Here is a 20186-nt window from a genome sequence, read left to right as displayed (position 1 = left end):
TCCCAGGTTCGATTCCAGTCAAGGGCATGTACCTTGGTTGTGGGCACATCCCCGATAGGAGGTGTGCAGGAGCAGCTGATGGATGTTTCTCTCTCATCGAGGTTTCTAACTCTCCCTCTCCCTTCCTCTCTGTAAAAATATTAATGAAATATAGTTTTAAAAAAATAGGTGCCATCAACCAGTTCACAGAATGATTCTTTGTCATAATATTTATGATAGGATATTTTACCTTCTTGGATAGAAATTTCCCAGTGCACATTAGTATATGTCCTCATTTCTTCAAAATAAGTTTTCTAATCTACAAAGACATTGCCTGTTCCACTACTTCTTTAAAATGTGCTCGCATGGCCCAATTACGTTCAATAGTAAGCTAGTCCTTAAGTTTGATTTCAAGGAGTTAGCAGGATCTCAAGGCTGTGGTGATAGAGAATGTTTCCCTTGAACTCCCAACAGTGATTTCTTTAGGGACAGCTACCCAAATACCTCTGAGTAGTATCTAAAATCCCTGTGAAATAATTTTGTGCAAGAACTACAAACTTAGGAAATGAAATGAAAGATGCTTAGATTGTACAAGTTTGAAATAAATTACAGCAGTCCTGGCTTTGCACAGTTCTGATATGCATGAATTTGAGATACCACCATTTATTTAGTTAAATAATACAAGTCCCCTAAAATCACAACTCAAATTTCAGTACCACAATATATTCACTGAGTGATTGCATAAAGTGCAAACTTCACTGCCATCTGTTCAGTTGTCCACAAATCACTATCTAAATAACAAATGTGCATCATGATCAGTGACCAATCCTGTCACTTCTTTCAAAGGCTGGTGGGGATGGTCACTGCACATCTGCTATTCCCCTCACGCATAGACTGCAAAGCATATGCTGTGCTACCTCCTGTTTCCCAGTGATAAACCACTGTGACATTTCACAACAGATAATCAAAAGAGTAAACTGGGCAATAAAAGTAAAAGTGCAAAGAAATGAAAAGTGATAATGTTGAAACTGAAATTCGAATAGAACATAAATGACATCACAGAAGAAAGAGCTAACTTGGGAATGTCAATGCTACTGCTATGCAAGAGACTCTAGATATGCATCCAAGGAAACTTAGTAAGTGTGAACTTATTGGCATAAATTAGGACACAGAGGAGGTTGTGACACAAAGAATGAGGATGTCCCATAAGAAGTGACTCTGGCCCTGGCCAGTGAGACTCAGTTGGTTGAGCATCATCCTGTGCACTGAAAGGTCACTGGTTTGATTCTTGGTCAGGGCACATACCCGGGTTGTGAGCTCCATACCCAGTTGGGGTGTACGGGGTGTATGTGGAAGGCAGCTAATCAACATGTCTCTCTCTCTCTCTGTCTGTCTGTCTCTCTCTCTCTCTCCCCCTCCCTCCCTCTCCATTCCTCTCTCTTAAAAATTAATTATTTTGAAGGACACAGACACTGGGGTGGTGGGGGCTTGCCTGGGGTGGGAATGGCTGGGAGGTAGGTGAGAGGAGACATATGTAAATCTTTAGACAAGAAAGAAAGAAAGAAAGAAAGAAAGAAAGAAAGAAAGAAAGAAAGAAAGAAAGAAAGAAAGAAAGAAAGAAAGAAGAAAGGAAGGAAGGAAGGAAGGAAGGAAGGAAGGAAGGAAGGAAGGAAGGAAGGAAGAAAGGAAGGAAGGAAGGAAGAAGTGACTGGGGAAAAAACTTTAGATGAAAGGAAAGCTTAGAGATAGTTTATGATACTGAAAATGCAAAGGATAAATCCTTGAAGCTGATCTGAGCTTAGGAGTATGACAATTCACCAAGCATAGAAAGGATGCTTGCTTTCTATACAGAGTTATATGACAAGAAGGCAATTGTTTAAACCACTCTTGATAAAACACTTTCAATGTTTGTAATGTTTTAGTTTACCATGTACTAAATATTAGTTTTATTATTGTTTCATTTCCTAATAGAGTTGTTACTGAGAGTTTAAAATTTTTTTTTCAGTTACAGTTGACATACTCTATTATATTGATTTCAGGTGTACAATAAGAGGGTTTTTAATGTTTTGACAAAAGAATTTAGAGGTCATGACACAATGGTAATTTTTCATATTTATTATTAGATTGATTTATAGTTTGGGCTTACATGGTCATGCTTATGGTCTCCCAGGTTTGTGCAACACAAAGATTCCTTGTAAACAACAGAAGTTCAGTGAAGGGAAAGGCAAGCCTAGATTTACTTATCTCAAAGAATTTTAAAATGTTAGCCAATTCTTGAAGCGGAGCTGAGACTTAATCTTGCAGGAACAAGGGGTCTTGATAAGCAGTGCTTGAAATCATTTATCAAACATCTCAATAGTGGAAAGTACCTGTTATACTATGAAAGAATGAGGAAGAAGAGCCATGAAAACCAACCAGGAACATAATTGTTGGTGGAATGAGAAACTGAGTCAGAACAAAACAAAGTGCCTGAAAGGCAGCACTGTCAGAGGTTTGATACTTTGGTTAAAGCTCAGTGTTTGATTCCAGTCATCTGTGAGCTGCTTGCTAAGTATAAGACTCAACTGACAAATTGGTAAGTTAAAACTAAAGGCAAAGGTATTTAGGGACACTTCCTGTAGTATACCTTTGTCTTTGAAAGGTGATCTAGTACTTACTGTATATGGCGTGGCTTCAGGAGTTCAGAAGTCTTCTCAGGCTTAGTCCTCAGGAGGATCAAAGGCCCCCTGAGATCAGTTCAACATACTGTTCTAGTGGTGGCCAGCCTCGACACCTCTGGTATAAGGAAACTCTTTCTCCTCAAGTGAAAGCATAATCTGCTGTCTTTTTTTTTTTTTTTTTTAATCTGCTGTCTTTACTGAATGTTTGACCTATGAAGGTCCAGGTGGTATCTTGTAGCACCAAAATATTAACATGCAGAACTAGAAAAACCGCTGAGAGAAACACCCTGTGGTCAAGTACAGACCATACATGGTCATCAAAGAAGTTAAGAAGTACTAGAAATCTACTGGTATAAAGAGAAAGTCATGAGGCAGAGTTACTATTTATACTTTAGGGGCTATAAGATACCACACTCTAAAAAGTATATTACCTGAGTTCCAGTCAAGATGGCATATAGGTAAACACGGTACTCGTATCCTCCCACAACCATATCAAAATTACAACTAACTTTTAGAACAAACATTATTGAGAAATGCCTAAAATCTAGCTGAACAGAATAGAACAAAACTCCAGAAAAGGTCTAAACAAAACAGACAAGCACTCTACTAGCTGCAAAGTTCAAAACACCCGTTATGAGGATGCTCAAATATTTCAGTGAGAACTTCAACAAAGAAATAGGAAACATAATGGAGATAGAAAACATAAAGAACCCATCAGAAATGAAGAATGCAATAACTGAAAGGAAGGATACATTACAGGGAATTAACAGTAGAGTAGATGAAGCAGAGCATCAAATCAGGGATTTGGAAGATAAGGAAGCAGAAAATATCCAATCAGAACAGCAAAAAGAAAAATGAATTAAAAGAGAAAGAAAGAAAGAAAGAAAGAAAGAAAGAAAGAAAGAAAGAAAGAAAAGAAAGAAAGAAAGAAAAGATAAGTGAGGATAATGTAAGGAGCCTCTGGGACAACTTAGCTTATCAATATTCCCAACATGAGGATGCTGGAAGGAGAAGAGAGAGAGCAAGAAATTGAAAACTTATTTGAAAGAATAGTGATGAAAAACTTCCCTGACCTGGTGAAGGAAATAGACATACAAGTCCAAGGTGGATAGTACTTTACAATGTGCCCATCACACAGCACAAGGACTCCACAAATGTTCACGTGCCACTTTTATAAACAACTTCAAATCTGAGCCCAGGCTGAGTGAATCAAATAAATATGTGCCTTATACACACATCTTGTTCTAAGATGAGTCTAAATAAAATATCGTCACCAAAATATTTAGGTTCATAAGCATATTCTTTAAAACATGGCCAATAGAATAAATATAAAAAAGAACATTCACTTCACTAACACAAAAATGAAAATTAAAACAGGATGTTTTTTCGTCCATCAAATTAGCAAAGATTTTAGAATTATGAAGATGTCAGGACTGTGTGGAGAAAATCAGGTCTTCTCACCTGCAGTAGTAATTGATGCAATGTTTCTAGAAAACACTTGGGAGAATGTATCAAAAGCCTTAAAATATCTCTGCCATTTACAGTATTACATATCTTTAGAAGCCTTACTTTCCTATATCAAAAAAGACTGGAAACATCCTTAATAGCCATCAAGATGAGAGTTTAGTAAATTACAGTATATCCATGAAAGTAGAACATAGAGGCAGCTATAAGAATATTTCTGAAAACATGGGCAGGGGAAGAATCAGGATATACAAGTATATAAGCTATATGAGTGCATTTATCATTTTTCTTTTTCAAAGAAAGGTAACAAAAATACATAGAAAAAAGACAGAAAAGAAAGCAGAAAATTCACTACATTAGACCAATAGTTTATTTCTAGGTTGTGGGATTCTAGATTATTTTTGTTTTTTCTCTATAAATTCTTATATTGTATAAGGTTTTCTAAAGTGATATGTATTACTTTTTAAGTTAGAAAAAAATTGTAAATCTTATTTTGTCAAAACATGGTTAATAGGAACAGATTCACTCCTGGTTAAATCCATGGAAAATAATGTTATTAATGAGAATGCCATAATCCCCAAACTGCAGTCAGTCCAAATGCAACAAATCACACTCTGAAGTGATTTTATAATCTTAAAAAAGGCAAGTCTCTACCCAAAATTATATGACAGACATCTTGATGCCTGGGTTTGCCACTAGGATTCAAGGCTTTCCCTAAATCAGGGAAGACTGATGAATTCTTGGTGCTATACCAGCCTTTTGCTTGATATAAATGGCCTTTCAAAATTGTAAGAAAATTTCCACAGGAAATTTAGACACCATTTTGGAAGTGAGAGTTATGACATGTCTTAACAGTTGTCACTGTTAGCTAAAAGCTTCCCCTTTTTTTGCCTTTGAAATCATAAAGCATTTACAGAGTGTCATCCATTGAAGAGAGCCTTGAAGTATATATCTAGTCATCCCCCTTTTCATTTTCATATAATCACTAGAAGCCCGGTGCATGGATTTGTGCACTGGTGGGGTCCCTTGGCCTGGCCTGTGCCATCTCGCAATCCGGGACCCCTTGGGAGATGTTGGAAGCCTGGTGCACAGATTTGGCTTAATCCCTGCAGGCCAGGCCCAGGGACCCCACCAGTGCACGAATCTGTGCACTGGGCCTCTAGTATGCATATAAGATATCTTTGGTTAATCTCTTCCTGCCCTCCCTCTTCCCCCTTCCCTCTGAGATTCATCAGTCTGTCCCATGTTTTCATGCCAGTGCATTGAGCATCTGCCCCCTGCTGGTCAGTGAACGTCACAGCTACTGGTCGAATGGTCGAATGGTCGAATGGTCGCTTAGGCTATATATATATATATATATATATATATATATATATATATATATATATTTTAGATATACATGCCTTAAACTTCTGAGTAAAAGTAATAATGAAATTTACAACAGGCCAATCTGCTATAATATTTTACTAGTTTTCACTTGTTTTAAAGGTTGCAGAATGAAATAAATAAAAAAAAATCAGCATTATTTACTCCTTGCCCTGTATAAATGTTCACTGGCCTTCAATTATTGACTATTTCAGTGCACTATTGGGAGACATGGAATAAATCTTACAGGTTAAAAGTTTAAAAGTTTTAGAATGTCACCTCAAAACTTCACTTATTTAGAAAATTTCCTTTATTAAAGTGGTGAGGAAATACAATTGACTCTTGAATAACACAGGGGTTAGGAGAGCTGACACCCCTACCTCATGTAGTCAAAAATCCACATATGACTTTAAACTCCCCCAAAACTTAACTACTAATACTCTGTTGTTGACCAGAATCCTCATGGATAATATAATAATTGATTATCACATATTTTGTATGATATATACTATATTCTTACAATAAAGTAAGCTAGAGAATAGAAAATGTTATTAAGAAAATCATAAGGAAGAGAAAATACAATTACAGTATTTCCTGAAATAAATCCAAATATAAATAGACCCACATAGTTTAACCCAATGTTATTTGAGGGTCAACTGTACCTGGTTGAGTATAATCATCAACCAGAATGCAACCTTTCTACTGAGCAGTGACACTTCTACATTGTTCATGCTACATCTGATGCAGCACCAAGATCTTCCCTGAGAAGTTTAGACACATGGCTATTACAGCAAAACATGATAAAAAAAACACACCTCCTGTGGCTACTTGCTTAGGGGCTGCAGAAATGCACAGTAAGGATGACAACATGGTTCAAACTGATCTTTTCCAAAGATGCACACATGTATACAGAGATGTTCAAATTGGGAAAATGAAGAGAGAGAAGTCTTAATACTCAGAACTGCAAAATCCTATTTAACAGTGTAATGTAGGTTGTGACTATCTCTTCATCAATAATGTGTGTGTAAATGCCCTGTATACATTAAAATCAGCATGAGTTTTAGGTATGTTATTAGGATTCCCACTATTCATTCTTTGAAAACAAACTTCTTCTGCAACAAATTATGAAGGACAATCTATACTTCACAGAGAATATTAATATTAAGAATGTACTAATATATTCTTTTTTAAAAATCTTTATTGTGGAAGTATTGCATATGTCCCCTTTTTCCCCCAAGATCCCCTCCAGCTCACCACCATCCCCAACAGCAGATCCTAACCAGGCCCCTGTCTGTGTCCATGGGTTATGCATGTATGTATACAAGGTCTTTGGTTGATTACTTCTCACCTACCCCACCTCACCCCCTTCCCTCCAAGATTCTGCATTATGTTCAATGCTTCCATGTCTCTGGATCCACTCCATTCATGGGTTTATCTTGTTAATTAGATTCCACATATGAATGAGATCATGTGATACTTGTCTTTCTCTAACTGACATATTTCGCTTAACATGATATGCTCCAGGTTCCTCCATGCTGTCTTAAAAGGTAAGAGATTCTTCATTTTTACTGCTCCATAGTATTCCATGGTATAAATGTACCACAGCTTTTTATCCACTCATCTACTGATGGGCACTTGGGCTGTTTCAAGATCTTAGCTATTGTAAATAGTGCTGCTATGAACACAGAGGTACATACATTCTTTCTGATTGGTGTTTTGGGTTTCTTAAGATACATTCCTAGAAGTGGGATCACTGGGTCAAATGGTAGTTCCATATTTAATTTTTTGAGGAAACCCCGTACTGTTTATCATAACGGCTGCACCAGTCGGCATCCCCATCAGCAGTGTACTAGGGTACCCTTTTCTCCATATCATCAACAGCACTTATCATTTGTTGATTTGTTGAAGGTAGCCATTTTGACAGGTGTGAGGTGATATTTCATTGTCATTTTAATTTGAATCTCTCTGATGATCAGTGACTGAGCATTTTTTCATATGTCTCTTGGCCATTTGTGTATCCACTTTGGAGAAGTGTCTATTTAGATTCTTTGCCCATTTTTAAATTGGACTGTTTGTCTTCCTTTTGTTAATTTGTGTGAGTTCCTTATATATTTTGGATATTAACCATTTATCAGATATATCATTGCCAAATATGTTCTTCCATACAGTGGGCTCCCTTTTTGTTCTGTTAATGGATTATTTTGCTGTGCAGAAGCTTTTTATTTTGATGTAGTCCCATTTGTTTGTTTTCTCCTTAGTTTCCTTTGCCCTAGGACCATGGTCGGCAAACTGCGCCTCGCGAGCCACATGCAGCTCTTTGGCCCCTTGAGTGTGGCTCTTCCACAAAATACCACGGCCTGGGTGAGTCTATTTTGAAGAAGTGATGTTAGAAGTTTAAAAATTTTGGCTCTCAAAAGAAATTTCAATCGTTGTACTGTTGATATTTGGCTCTGTTGACTAATGAGTTTGCCGACCACTACCCTAAGAGAAGTATCTATAAACATATTGTTATGAGAGATATCTGAGATTTTGCTGCCTAGATTTCTTCTAGGATTTTTATGGTTTCCCAACTTACATTTAGGTCTTTTATCTATTTTGAGTTTTGTTCTTCTGTATTGTATTGTGGTCTAGTTTCATTTTTTGCTATGTATCTGTCCAATTTTCCCAACAGCATTAATTGAAGAGACTAAATTTACTTCATTGTATGCTCTTGCCTCCTTTGTCAAGTACTACTTGGTGTACCAGTTAAAAATGTGGATTTTTTTTCAATAGATGGAGTTACACATATGTTGATATTCATGTGATTTGATATGTATGCTATTTTGTTGTATTGATAGCAAGCTTCAAAACTCCATATGTCAAATTTGCTGAAGGTGTTAACATCATAGATATTTTTATGCTTAAAAATGTCAAATTTTGTGCCAAAAAAGCATTTGTGGGAAGTTTTAATTCATTATTTTATTTTGAAGAAAAGTGATGCTGAAAGTTATTGTATACTTCAGGAAGCTTATGGTGAATATGCTCCATCTCAAGATACTTGTGAATGCTGGTTTAAACGCTTTAAAAGGGATGATTTCTATGTGAAAGACAAAGAACCTCCAGGCCAACCGAAAAAGTTTGAAGACCAACAATTACAAGCATTATTGGATGAAGATGCATGTCAAACTCAGAAACAACATGCAGAAAGATTAAGCGTTGCTCAGCAAACAATTTCTGATCATTTACAAGCAATGGGAAAGATTTTAAAGGGAGGAAAATTGGTGCCACATCAACTGAACGAAAGACAAATGGGAAACCAAAAAGTCATCAGTAAAATGTTGCTTCAATGGCACAAAATTGAAGCAACATTTTACTGATGACTTTTCATTAGTATCAAATTGTGACTGGTGATGAAAAATGCATCTGTTTTGATAATCCCAAATGCACAAAATCATGGGTTGATCCAGTTCAACCATCAACATCGACTGCAAGGCCAAATCGCTTTGTAAAGAAGACAATGCTCTGCGTTTGGTAGGATTAGGAAAGTGTGGTGTATTATTGAGCTTCTAAAACCAGGTGAAACCATTAATACTGATCGCTACTGACAACAAATGATCTATTTGAACCATGCTTTGATCATGAAATGACCAGAATGTGCAAGAAGACATGGCAAAGTAATTTTGTTTCATGATGATACGCCATCATACACTTTAAAATCAGTTAAAGATACTTTAAAAGATCTTGCTTGGGAAGTATTAACCTACCTGCTGTATTCATCAGACCTTTCTCCTTCAGATTACTACTTGTTCTGATCGATGGCACTAGCTCTTTCTGAGCAGCACTTCAAAACATATGAAGAAGTGGAAAATTGGGTCTCTGAATGGTTTGCCTCAAAACAAGAAAAGTTCTACTGGGAAGGTATCCACAAATTACCTGAAAGATGGGGGAAATGTGTAGCTAGCGATGGAAATTACTTTGAATAATGCACTTTTAATGTTTCTCTTGAAATTATTGTATTTTCTGTGATTACAAAATCCACTTTATTAACCAGTATTGGCTTGGGTCACCTTTTGGGATCTCTGTTCTATTCCATTGATCTATATGCCTGTTCTTGTGCCAATACCAGACTGTTTTGATTACAGTAGCTTTGTAGTATAAGTTGATATCTAGTATTGTGATTCCTCCAACTTTGTTCTTCTTTCTCAAGATTGCTGCAGCTATTTGGGGTCTTTTTTGGTTCTATATACATTTTTGGAATATTTGTTCTAGATATGTAAAATATGCTGTTGGTATTTCAATAGGAATTGCATTGAATCTGTAGATTTCCTTGGGTAGTATGGACATTTTAATGATGTTGATTCTAGCAATCCATGAACACAGAATATTCTTCCACTCATTTATTTCTTCTTCTATCTCTTTTTTCAATGCCCTGTATTTTCCAAGTACAAGTGTTTTACCTCATTGGTTAACTGTATTCCTAAGTATCTTATTTTTTTGTTGTTGTTGCACTGAAAAATGGGATTGTTTTTTAGTTCCTCTTTCTGAGAATTCATTGTTGTTGTATAAAAAAGGCCATTGATTTTTGGGTGTTGGTTTTGTATCCTGACAAATTAATTTACTAAATCTAGTAGTTTTTTGATGGAGTCATTAGGGTTTTCTATGTACAATATCATGTCATCTGCAAATAATGAGTTTTACTTCCTCCTTTCCAATTTGGATGCCTTTTATTTCTTGTTCTTGTCTGATCACTGTGGCTAGGACTTCCAGTACTATGATGAATAAGAATGGTAAAAGCGGACATCCCTGTCTTGTTCCTGTTCTTAGGGGAAATGGTTGTAGTTTTTGTACAATGAACAAGATGTTCGCTGTAGGTTTGTCATGTATGGCCTTTATCATGTTGAGATATGTTCCCTCTATTCCTACTTTACTGTAGTTTTTATCAAAAATGGGTGTGGGGCCCTAGCTGGTTTGGCTCAGTATATAGAGCATCGGCCTAAGGAATAAAGTGTCCCAGGTTCAATTCTGGTCATGGGCATGTACCTTAGTTGCAGGCTCCTCTCTGGCCCTGGTTGTGGCATGTTTGGGAGACAGCAAATCCATGTGTTTCTCTCACACCAATGTTTCTCTCTGTCTTTCCCTCTCTCTTCCATTCTCTAAAAATCAACGAAAATGTATCCTCAGGTGAGGATTAAAAAATCCTATATAATAAAAAGGTAATATGGAAATTGACTTGAATGGTGTAAAGACCGGGAATGACGGATTGCTATGATGCATACTGACCACCAGGGGGCAGATGGCCAATGCAGGTGCTGCCCCCAGGTGGTCAGTGTGCTTCCACAGAGGGAGCTCTGCTCAGCCAGAAGCCGGGCTGACAGCTGCAAGCACAGAGGTGGTGGAAGGAGCCTCTCCAGCCTCCTCGGCAGAGCTAAGGATGTCTTACTGCTCCCTGTCTGACTGCAACTTAGGTCTACTCCCTGTGGGGAGCAGCCCTAAGTCACAGTCGGATATCCCCAAGGGCTCCCGGGCTGCCAGAGGAATGTTTGAGTGCCAGCTTAGGCCCAATTCCCCAGGGAGTCAGCCTTAGCCGGCAGGTGGACATCCCCCTAGGGATCCTGGACCTCAAGAGGGCACAGGCTGGGCTGATGGAACCCCCCTCCCTCCCACCTGAGTGCATGAATTTTTGTGCACTGGGCCTCTAGTAATAATAAAATTAAAAATTTAAAAAATGTGTGTTGAAATGTTTTTTTCTGCATCTATTGATATGATCATGTGATCTTTATCTTTCAATTTGCTTATGTGGTGTATCACTTTTATTGATTTGTGAATTTTGTACCAGCCTTGCAACCCCAGAATAAATCCCACTTGATCATGGTATACGATCTTTTTAATATATTGCTGGATGCAATTTGCTAATGTTTAGTTGAGGATTTTAGCCTCTATGTTCATCAGGGATATTGGCCTATAATTCTCTTTCTTTGTAGTGTCTTTCTTTGGTTTTGGAATTAAGATAATGCTGGCCTTATAAAAAGAGCTTGGAAGTGTTCTTCCTTTGTTTTTGTTTTTTGAATTGTTTAAGAAGGATAGTTGTTTATTCTTCTTTGAATGTTTGATAAAACTCCCCTGTGAAACCATCTGACCCGGACTTTAGTTTGCTGGGAGTTTTTTTTATTACTGATTTTATTTCATCAGTTATTATTGGCCTATTCAGATTTTCTGATTCTTCCTGTTTCAGTTTTGGAAGATTGTATATATTTTTTAGGAATTTATCCATTTCATTTACATTTTCCAACTTGTTAGTATTTAATTGTTCATAGTATTTTCTTACAATTCTTTGTATTTCTGTGGTGTCCGTAGTTACATCACCACTTTCATTTCTGATTTTACTTATTTGCATCCTCTCTCTTTGTTTCTTGATGAGTCTGGCTAATGGTTCATCAATCTTGTCTATCCTTTCAAAGAACCAGCTCTTGGTTTTATTTATTTATTTATTTATTTATTATTTATTTATTTATTTATTTATTTTTAGTCTCTATGTCATTTATTTTCTGCTCTAATCTTTATTATTTCCTTACGTCTACTTACTAAGGCTTTTCTTGTTTTCTTTCTAATTCTTTAAATTGTAGGGTTGGATAATTTATTAAAAGGTTTTATTGTTTTTTGAGATAAGCCTGTAGTGCTATGAACTTCCCTCTCAGTACTGCTTTTGCTGTGTCCCAGAGATTTGGGGTTGTTGTGTGTTCATTTTCACTTGTTTTCAGTATGTTTTTGATTTCTTTTCTGATCTCATTGGTAACCCATTCATTGTTTAATAACATGCTAGTTAGCCTCTCCATGTGTTTGAATTTTGGGGTGTTTTTACTATAGTTGGTTTCTAATTTCATTCCACTGTGATCTGAGAAGATGCTTGATATCATTTCAATCTTCTTGTACTAGTAGAAACTTGTTTCATGTCACAACATATGTTCTATCTTTGTGAATGATAAATGTGCACTTGAGGAGAATGTATATTCTGCAGCTTTGCAGTGAAATGTTCTATGTCAATTAAATCCATCTGATCCAGTGTGTTCTTTAGTCAGTTTTCTTGTTAATTTTTGTCTGGGAGATCTATCCAGTGAAGTCAGCGGGGTGTTAATCTCCCCTACTATGACTGTGTTGTTGTCAATCTCTCTCTTAAAGTCCTCTAGAAGTATTTGTTATATATTTAGGTGTTCCTATATTAGGTGCATATATGTTTACCAGAGTTATATGCTCTTGTTGGATCAATCCCTTTAGTATTATATAGTGACCTTTGTTGTCTCTTGTGATGGCCTTCATTTTGATGTCTATTTTGTCAGACATGAGTATTGCTACCCCAGCTTTTTTTTTTTTCTTTTCCATTTGCATGGAAATTTTTTTGCCCATAACTTCACTCTCAGCCTGTGTGAGTCTTTTGTTCTGAGGTGGGTTTCTTGTAGATAGCATATAGTTGGGTCATGATTTTGTATCCATTCAGCTACCCTATGTCTTTTTATTTGAGCATTTAATCCACTTACATTTAAGGTTATTATTGATAGATACTTATTTATTGACATTTTAATTCTGTATGCCTGGGTTCTTTCTCTTTTTCTTCTGCTTGTTACAATAGTCCATTGAATATTTCTTGTAATGCTGGCTCGGTGGTGATATACTTCTTTAGCCTCCTCCCACCCCCAACCCCCTCCAGAGGAAGCTCTTTATTTCACCATCTATTTTGAATGATAGCCTTGCTGGATATACTAACCTTGGTTTCAGATCCTTGGTTTTCATTACCGTGAGTACTTAATTCCATTCCCCTCTGGCATGTAGAGTTTTTTATGAGAAATCAGATGTCAGCCCTATGGGAACCCCTTTGTAGGTAACAGTTTGCTTTTCTCTTGCTGCCTTTAAGATTCTCTCTTTGCCTTTAATTTTTGGCATTTTAATTATGATGTATCTGGGCATGGGCCTGTTTGGGTTCTTCTTGCTTGGGGTTCTCTGTACTTCCTGTACTTGTTTTACATTTTCCTTTACCAGGTTATGGAAGTTTTGGGCCATTATTTCTTTTTTTTTTAAATTCCTTTATTAATTAAAGTATTACATGTGTTCTTATTCAAACACATTCTCTATCCCTTTCTCCCTTTTTGGCTCTTCTGTCAGACCTGCTATTTGAATATTGTTTTGTTTCACAGTGTCTCACAGCTCACTTAAGCTGTCCTCCTGTTTTTTAACTTTTTTTTTTCTTTTTTGTCTTCTGATTGAGTGATTTTTTTTTTTCAACCCTTTCTTCTAATTCACTGATTTGGTTCTCGGCTTCCCCTAATTTGCTGTGTATTCCTTCCAATGTGTTCTTTATTTTTGCTATGTCATTCTTTATTTCTGTTTTCTTAGTTACTATGCTGTTGAACATCTTTACCATCATTATTCTGAACTCTATATCAGATAAATTTCTTATCTCCATTTCATTTATCTCTTCTTCTGGAAAATTCTCTTATTGTTTCATTGGGGCTTGTTTCTTTGTCTCCTCATTTTGGCTTCCTATTTGGGTTTGTGACTATATATTAGGTAGATATTCTATGCCTTTCAATCTCTATTGCAGGTATGACAAACACTATTTTTGACTAATTAGATCAGGCAAAGACTCAAAGCCTCCAGAGACTGCCTCTGGCTACAGACTGATAGGATTGCCTCTTAAATATCCCTCAAGCAATCATCCATGGGTCTTGTGATTTTTTTTTAAACAGGGTGGGACAATTGCTTCTGCTAGGAGGCTAATTATTATTCTCTTAAATGGCCTCAGAAACTCTGCACCATGGGGCAAGGTGTTTTCCAATAGGGTGGGTCAACTATCTTACCCATAGGCACATCTGCCTGTATAGAAAATGTCTGCATGAGAAAGATGACTTCTGCAGCATGAGGGAATGACTCAGCATCAGAAACTGAGGTGTCTGCTTCCTGAGTTCTAACCCCAGAGCTCCTGATCCTCAGTTTTGCTTACACAGCTCCAGTCCACTCTGTCCTCCCTCTGCCAGAGCACAAGGTGAGTTGCTCCACAGAGAACTTTGTGCATTGGCTCTTTAATAGGGTACCTGCATTTCCAGCCATTTCTCCCTGGAAGACAGCTACCCTGCTGCTTTTAACAGTCATATGTTATGTGGATACCCTTTCTCAGTTCTGGTACTCTCTGCTGGAGTGCTAAGCTTGGGGATTAGACCCCAGAGTTCTCAGTAGCAAACCCCACAGTTGAAATATCTCTCCATAACTTCAGTTGCTGTCTGTGGGAGCCCGGCCAGTCCTTTCATGACTCCGCCCCTCCTACCAGTCTCTATGAGGTCTCCATTTTCCATCCTCATTTATTTGGATTCTTTCCAGTGAATCTTCTGTTGATTATTCACTGAGTTATTCTGTATTTTAGATGTCGTTCCAGTTTGGTCCTGGGAGTTTGTCTTTGCAGCATCCACTTACTACACTGCCACTTTTTCTGTATATTCTTATTTATAACATTATCACGTTTCCTAATACAACTTAAATAGAATATTTCACCAATATTGCCTCCTTAACATGACAATTTCATCACTAAAACATAAATGAAAATAGAAATAACTACTTACTCACAATATCACTTCCCCAGAACAGAAGCACAGCCAACATTGGGAAAAGAATAATAAGCATATGGTCATTTGAAGAAAACCATAAACCTAGGAAGAAAAAAAAAACACATACAAAAATCACGATTAATATTTATTATCATAAGTTTATGTCCAGTCAATTAATGGTCAGCAATGTTTTTTATTGTGGAGGTGGAAAATTAAAATAATAAATTAAAACTGTGTCCTTATATAAATACATAAATAATTACAGATATATTTAATTAACTAACAAATATTAATGAAACAAAAAAAAAAAGTTATTTATTTTCCCTAAGCTGTGATTTATGGAAGGTGGTAGTATACCCCAGTAGCTGAGAAAAGGGCTCTAGAGCCACACTGCCTGTGTTTGAAACACAATTCTAACTTACAATCTTTGTGATCTTTGACAGTCTAACACCTTTCTGTTCTTCATTTGCTACATGAGTACAACAAGTAATGACACCTTGAAGGACTGTAGTTAACTCTTAACAAAGTTAAAATATGCAAAGATCTAAAAACAAAGTTTGTCCCCTAAAGTGCTCAGTGAACATTAACTATAGTTAGTATTATGCCCTCCTATAGTGATTGCCTATATGTGTAATGTGCTAAGAATTTACCTTAAAGCAAAAGTTGTCTTCCTGTAAAGACTGACTCAGGGGACATAAGTGAGGAACTAATGCAACTGGGTACCATACACTTGGTTTTAATGTGACCTAAGACTGAGACAGATGTGAGCCTGAGCTTTCCTGAAACTTACTCTGGAACAGAATATGAATTCATAAATAATTAGTCTTTAAATGACTATTGACAAAAAGTAACATGAGGAGCTTTAGGTAGTAAGGAAGCTTCTATCAAGTGGAACATGTGTTACCCAAACAGTGAAAATGCAGCTACCCATCCTATTTAATAATAGACAAATATGCAAATTGACCATACCTCCGACACGCCCACAAGCCACACCCATCATCCAATCAGAGTGAGCATGCAGATTAACCCAAACCAAGATGGCTACAGCCACAGAGAGCAAGGTTTCCTAGGTAACAGAGGAAGCAAAGCTTTCCGCCTGCCCTTGCCAGGCCTAAGCCTCCACTCAAGCTACAAAGTTACAATTATAGAAGGTAAACAAATTCAAAGAAATGGCAGAAGAATGGAGCTTGAGAGAGCAGGCCAGGGTTGCCACTGGCAACAGGGGAAGCAAAGCTTTCCGCACACCCTGGCCGGGCTCACCCACTTAAGGCAACAAAGTTTCAATTATAACCCCAACACAAATGGCTGCTGGCCTCGGAGGGAGCCCCAAGCTTGGCTCTGCTCCAGGCTACAAAGTTTCAATTGTAGAAGGAAAATAAATTCCAGATATCAGGGACTCTGCTTGGGTTGCCAGGGGGCGTGGCCGGCCTGCAAACCACCACAGGCCCCTTGCTTAGGCCGCCCCACACCCCAAGAGAACCCCCACCTGATCCGGGATGCCCTTCAGGGCAAACCAGCTGGCCCCCACCCCTGTACCAGGCCTCTATCCTATCTAATAAAAGAGTAATATGCAGATTGATCATCACTGCAACACACAATATAGTTGCCCCCATGTGTCAAAGATCCTGCCCCCATGTGGACACAAGATGGCCACCACAAGATGGCCAGCAGGAGAGGGCAGTTGGGAGGCACCCAGCCTGCAAGGGAAGGCAGTTGAGAAGGATCAGGCCTGCAAGGGAGGACAGTTGAGAGGGACCAGGCCTTCAAGGGAGGGCAGTTGGAGGTGATCAACCCTGAAGGAGAGGGCAGTTAGGGGTGACCAGGCCAGCAGAGGAGAGAAGTTGGGAGCAAACAAGCTGGCAGCGGAGTGGTTAGGGGGTGATCAGGCTGGCAGGCAGAAGCAGTTAGGGGCAATCAGGAAGGCAAGCAGGCAAGCAGTTGGGAGCCAGCAGTCCTGGATTGTGAGAGGGATGTCTGACTGCCCGTTTAGGCCCGATCCCAGTGCGATCGGGCCTAAATGGGCAGTCGGACATCCCTCGAGGGGTCCCAGATTGGAGAGGGTACAGGCTAGGCTGAGGGACAACCCCCCTCCGTGCATGAATTTTGTGCACTGGGCCTCTAGTCCTATAGAAAGGAAATTGTGATATTAAGTCTTCCAATGAAATTTGCTGAGAACTTTTAAAAAATTATGTTTAATTGGATCTAATCAATGCTTAAGGCCATATTTTTATCTATGAAATTTCTCTTGTAACAATAAAGCCAGGTATATGCACTGAAAGCATTTCAGAGTTTGCCTAGACTGGAGGACATGCTGGGTGAGGAACACTCTGAACAGTACATAAGGCAAGCACTGGTGTTGCTCTGAAATTATCCCTTTCAAATCCTCCACTGCATTTGCATATAAGGATCCTTGTGGGCTTTCACACCATAATGCTAGTCACACATTTCTTGTGTTAAGCTTATAATGCTAAACTCTGGTAAATGTTCACAATCATCCCCAGAATATAACACTATCATTTCCTATCTTTGAGATAGTAGCTTTCCAGATTCCAGCATTTTGCCCTGTACATGGCAGAGACTCAATAGATTTACTATTGGTGGTTGAAATAGTCATAGGACAGTTTAGTGAGTGAATAGGAAACAGGCTTTTTTGATGCTCCCATGGTTGCAGATCCACCAAGAGACTGATGTTTTCAGGTACCCAGAATCAATGCCACTTTAATTTCCAACTGAATTACTGAACAACTTCCTATACCAAAGAAAGCCCATTTCCATTCAGCCTAAAATCTTATACGAAAACATTTTCTGAATTATGCTTAGGTTTCAATATGCCTGAAGGATCTAGTAAAAGCTCTATAATCTAATGACTATTTTTAATCAACTTCTTTTCCTTTACTAACTTTATTATTTGGTTTTGAAACATTAAATTCTCAATCCGTATAATGATTACATAAAGAATTATGAACCCCTCCTTACCATTGGAAAAAAACACGGAGATACAGTGAATTAAGGATCTTAAGTATGTATGACTCAGATTGGATCTTGATACCCCTCCACCCACACCACAAATGGGAACAAAGATGGGCCACTATTAATCCACATTCTACTAGGTAGAATTCTCTAGTAAGCAATTTCTAGTTTTCATTTATGTCTATATTTGCAAAAAAAAAAAAAAAAAAAGCACAACATAGTAAAAATGGATACCACTGCCTAAATACCCAGGTTTCACATGATGGGTAAATTCATCAAAATAAATTTGCAAGAACACTGCTTCAATTAACCATTTTGGGCACAGGAGTTTCCTTTGTTTCCCTTTAAAAATGGTGCAAAACTATGACAACACCAGATGTTGGCAAGGATGTGGGGGAATTACATCACTCATATGTTGCTGATGGGAATGTACAATGGAACAACCACTCTGGAATACAGTTTGGCAGTTTCTTCAGAAACTAAGCCTATACTTACATACAATTCAGTAGTTGTACTTCTATGCATTTATCCAGAGAAATGAAGACCATGTCCACAAAAAAAACTGTGCATCATAGAAATGTCTTGAGCAATAGCACAAAACAACTGAAAATAACCAAGACGTGCTATAGTAGGTGGACAGTTCAACAAGGTGTGATGTAACAATAGCATGGAATATTATTGAGAAAGAGATACAGATAGAGATAGCGATAGAGATAGATATAGATAGATAGATAGATAGATAGATAGATAGATAGATAGATAGACAGATAGACAGATAGGTAGGTAGATAGAGATAGAGAGAGAGAGAGATTGCTACATGATGCTGTTGTATGCATAGATCTCAAGGGCATTGTCTTGAATGAAAATAAAATCCAGTCTCAAAAGATTACATTCTTTTATATGACATTTTTTAAATGACAAAGTATTGATATGGAGAACAAATTAGGCTTTCCAGGTTAGGGATAGCAAGGGAGCAGGTGACTATCAAGGGCTTGCACTAGGCAGATATTTATATTAACGGAATAGTTCTATATTCTGATTGTGGTGTTCATTACAGAAATGTACACATGTGATAAAAAGAAAAAGAAATATATACACATTGTACCATTGCACCATTGTGCTTTTGACATATAACTACCGTTACATAAAATGTAACTGCTGGGTGAAGCTGGATAAGAGTACAAAGCACCTCTCTGTTCTATATTTGAAACTTCCCGTGATTCTATAACTATTTCAAAAAATAAAAATAGGTGCACATCCAAAGGTCTGAGACCTCTGGTAGAATATTCTACATTCTCTACAACAAAATACCACTTTTGTATTTTTAATGGCCCCAACGGTAAGCATAGTTCTTATTTTATCAGGGCACTTTGAAAATAAAGATGAAACAATCACACTGAAAATTACAAACTTTGTCTTTATCCCAAGATTGGTATTCCTTTCACAACCATCTTCAACCCATCTTCTGGCCTTTAAGTCTTGAGTTCAAAATTCTCCTCTAAGTGACCTACATTCTACTCCAAAATCACCCTCCCCCATTGTGAGTTAATGAAATTTCCAATGGAGGAGAGATGTGTGATCAGAAAAGCCTTCCAAACTGCTCTAAGCCATCTCCTGCCCATGCTGCACCACACAGACAACCCTCTCATGACATCCCAGCTTCAACAACTCAGTACCTCACTTCATTAAATAAATGTACCAGGAAGACAACTAACATTTGCAAAGTACTTTGAATTACAAAGGGCTGGTACACAAGGGATCTCATGATGCTTGTTAGACTGGAGAATACATAAAAGCAGGAATCTCATTTCATCCCCATGTAGAGATGAGATAACTTGGACCCAGTGAAGTAACTTCTCAAATTCAATAGAGGCAAAGAGTTAAGTTGCAGAATCAGATGTCCTGGTTCCTAATCCTAAGCAATGTCAAAATATTCCATCAGAATTAACACCCCATTCCCAATCTGGTAATAGACATTTCATAACACGAAACCCTAGAAGAATAGAAGGCAAATAGTTGATTCAACAGAATGGTCTGATCCCATCTAAAGCAGAGGTTCTCAAAGGCTTGTCTAATCCTAAGAGCAGTAATATGTCTAGTGGTTCTAAATAGAGCTTTCAAAATTGAAAGTCAGTATGCACCTGTATGTGGTTAAAGTAATCAGCTGGCATTGCAAATT

The 20186-nt window shown here is 37.7% G+C and overlaps 1 protein-coding gene across 6 annotated transcripts in view; it reads right to left on the bottom strand.

Annotated features, from left to right (window-relative positions):
* The window catches only part of LOC114229545 (uncharacterized), a 154729-nt gene that overhangs the window by 41963 nt on the left and 92580 nt on the right, over positions 1-20186 (bottom strand). For all 6 annotated transcript variants that reach the window (XM_054713993.1, XM_054713994.1, XM_054713997.1 and 3 more), the window contains exon 6: positions 15053-15139. In XM_054713993.1, the coding sequence (XP_054569968.1) occupies positions 15053-15139 (87 nt within the window). The remainder of the gene's footprint in view (positions 1-15052; positions 15140-20186) is intronic.

This window comes from Eptesicus fuscus, chromosome 3 (genome assembly GCF_027574615.1).
Source record: "Eptesicus fuscus isolate TK198812 chromosome 3, DD_ASM_mEF_20220401, whole genome shotgun sequence".
NCBI classification, from domain to species: Eukaryota; Metazoa; Chordata; class Mammalia; order Chiroptera; family Vespertilionidae; genus Eptesicus; species Eptesicus fuscus.
Note: the sequence above shows the minus strand (reverse complement) of the source record. Positions and strands in the feature narration are given on the sequence as shown.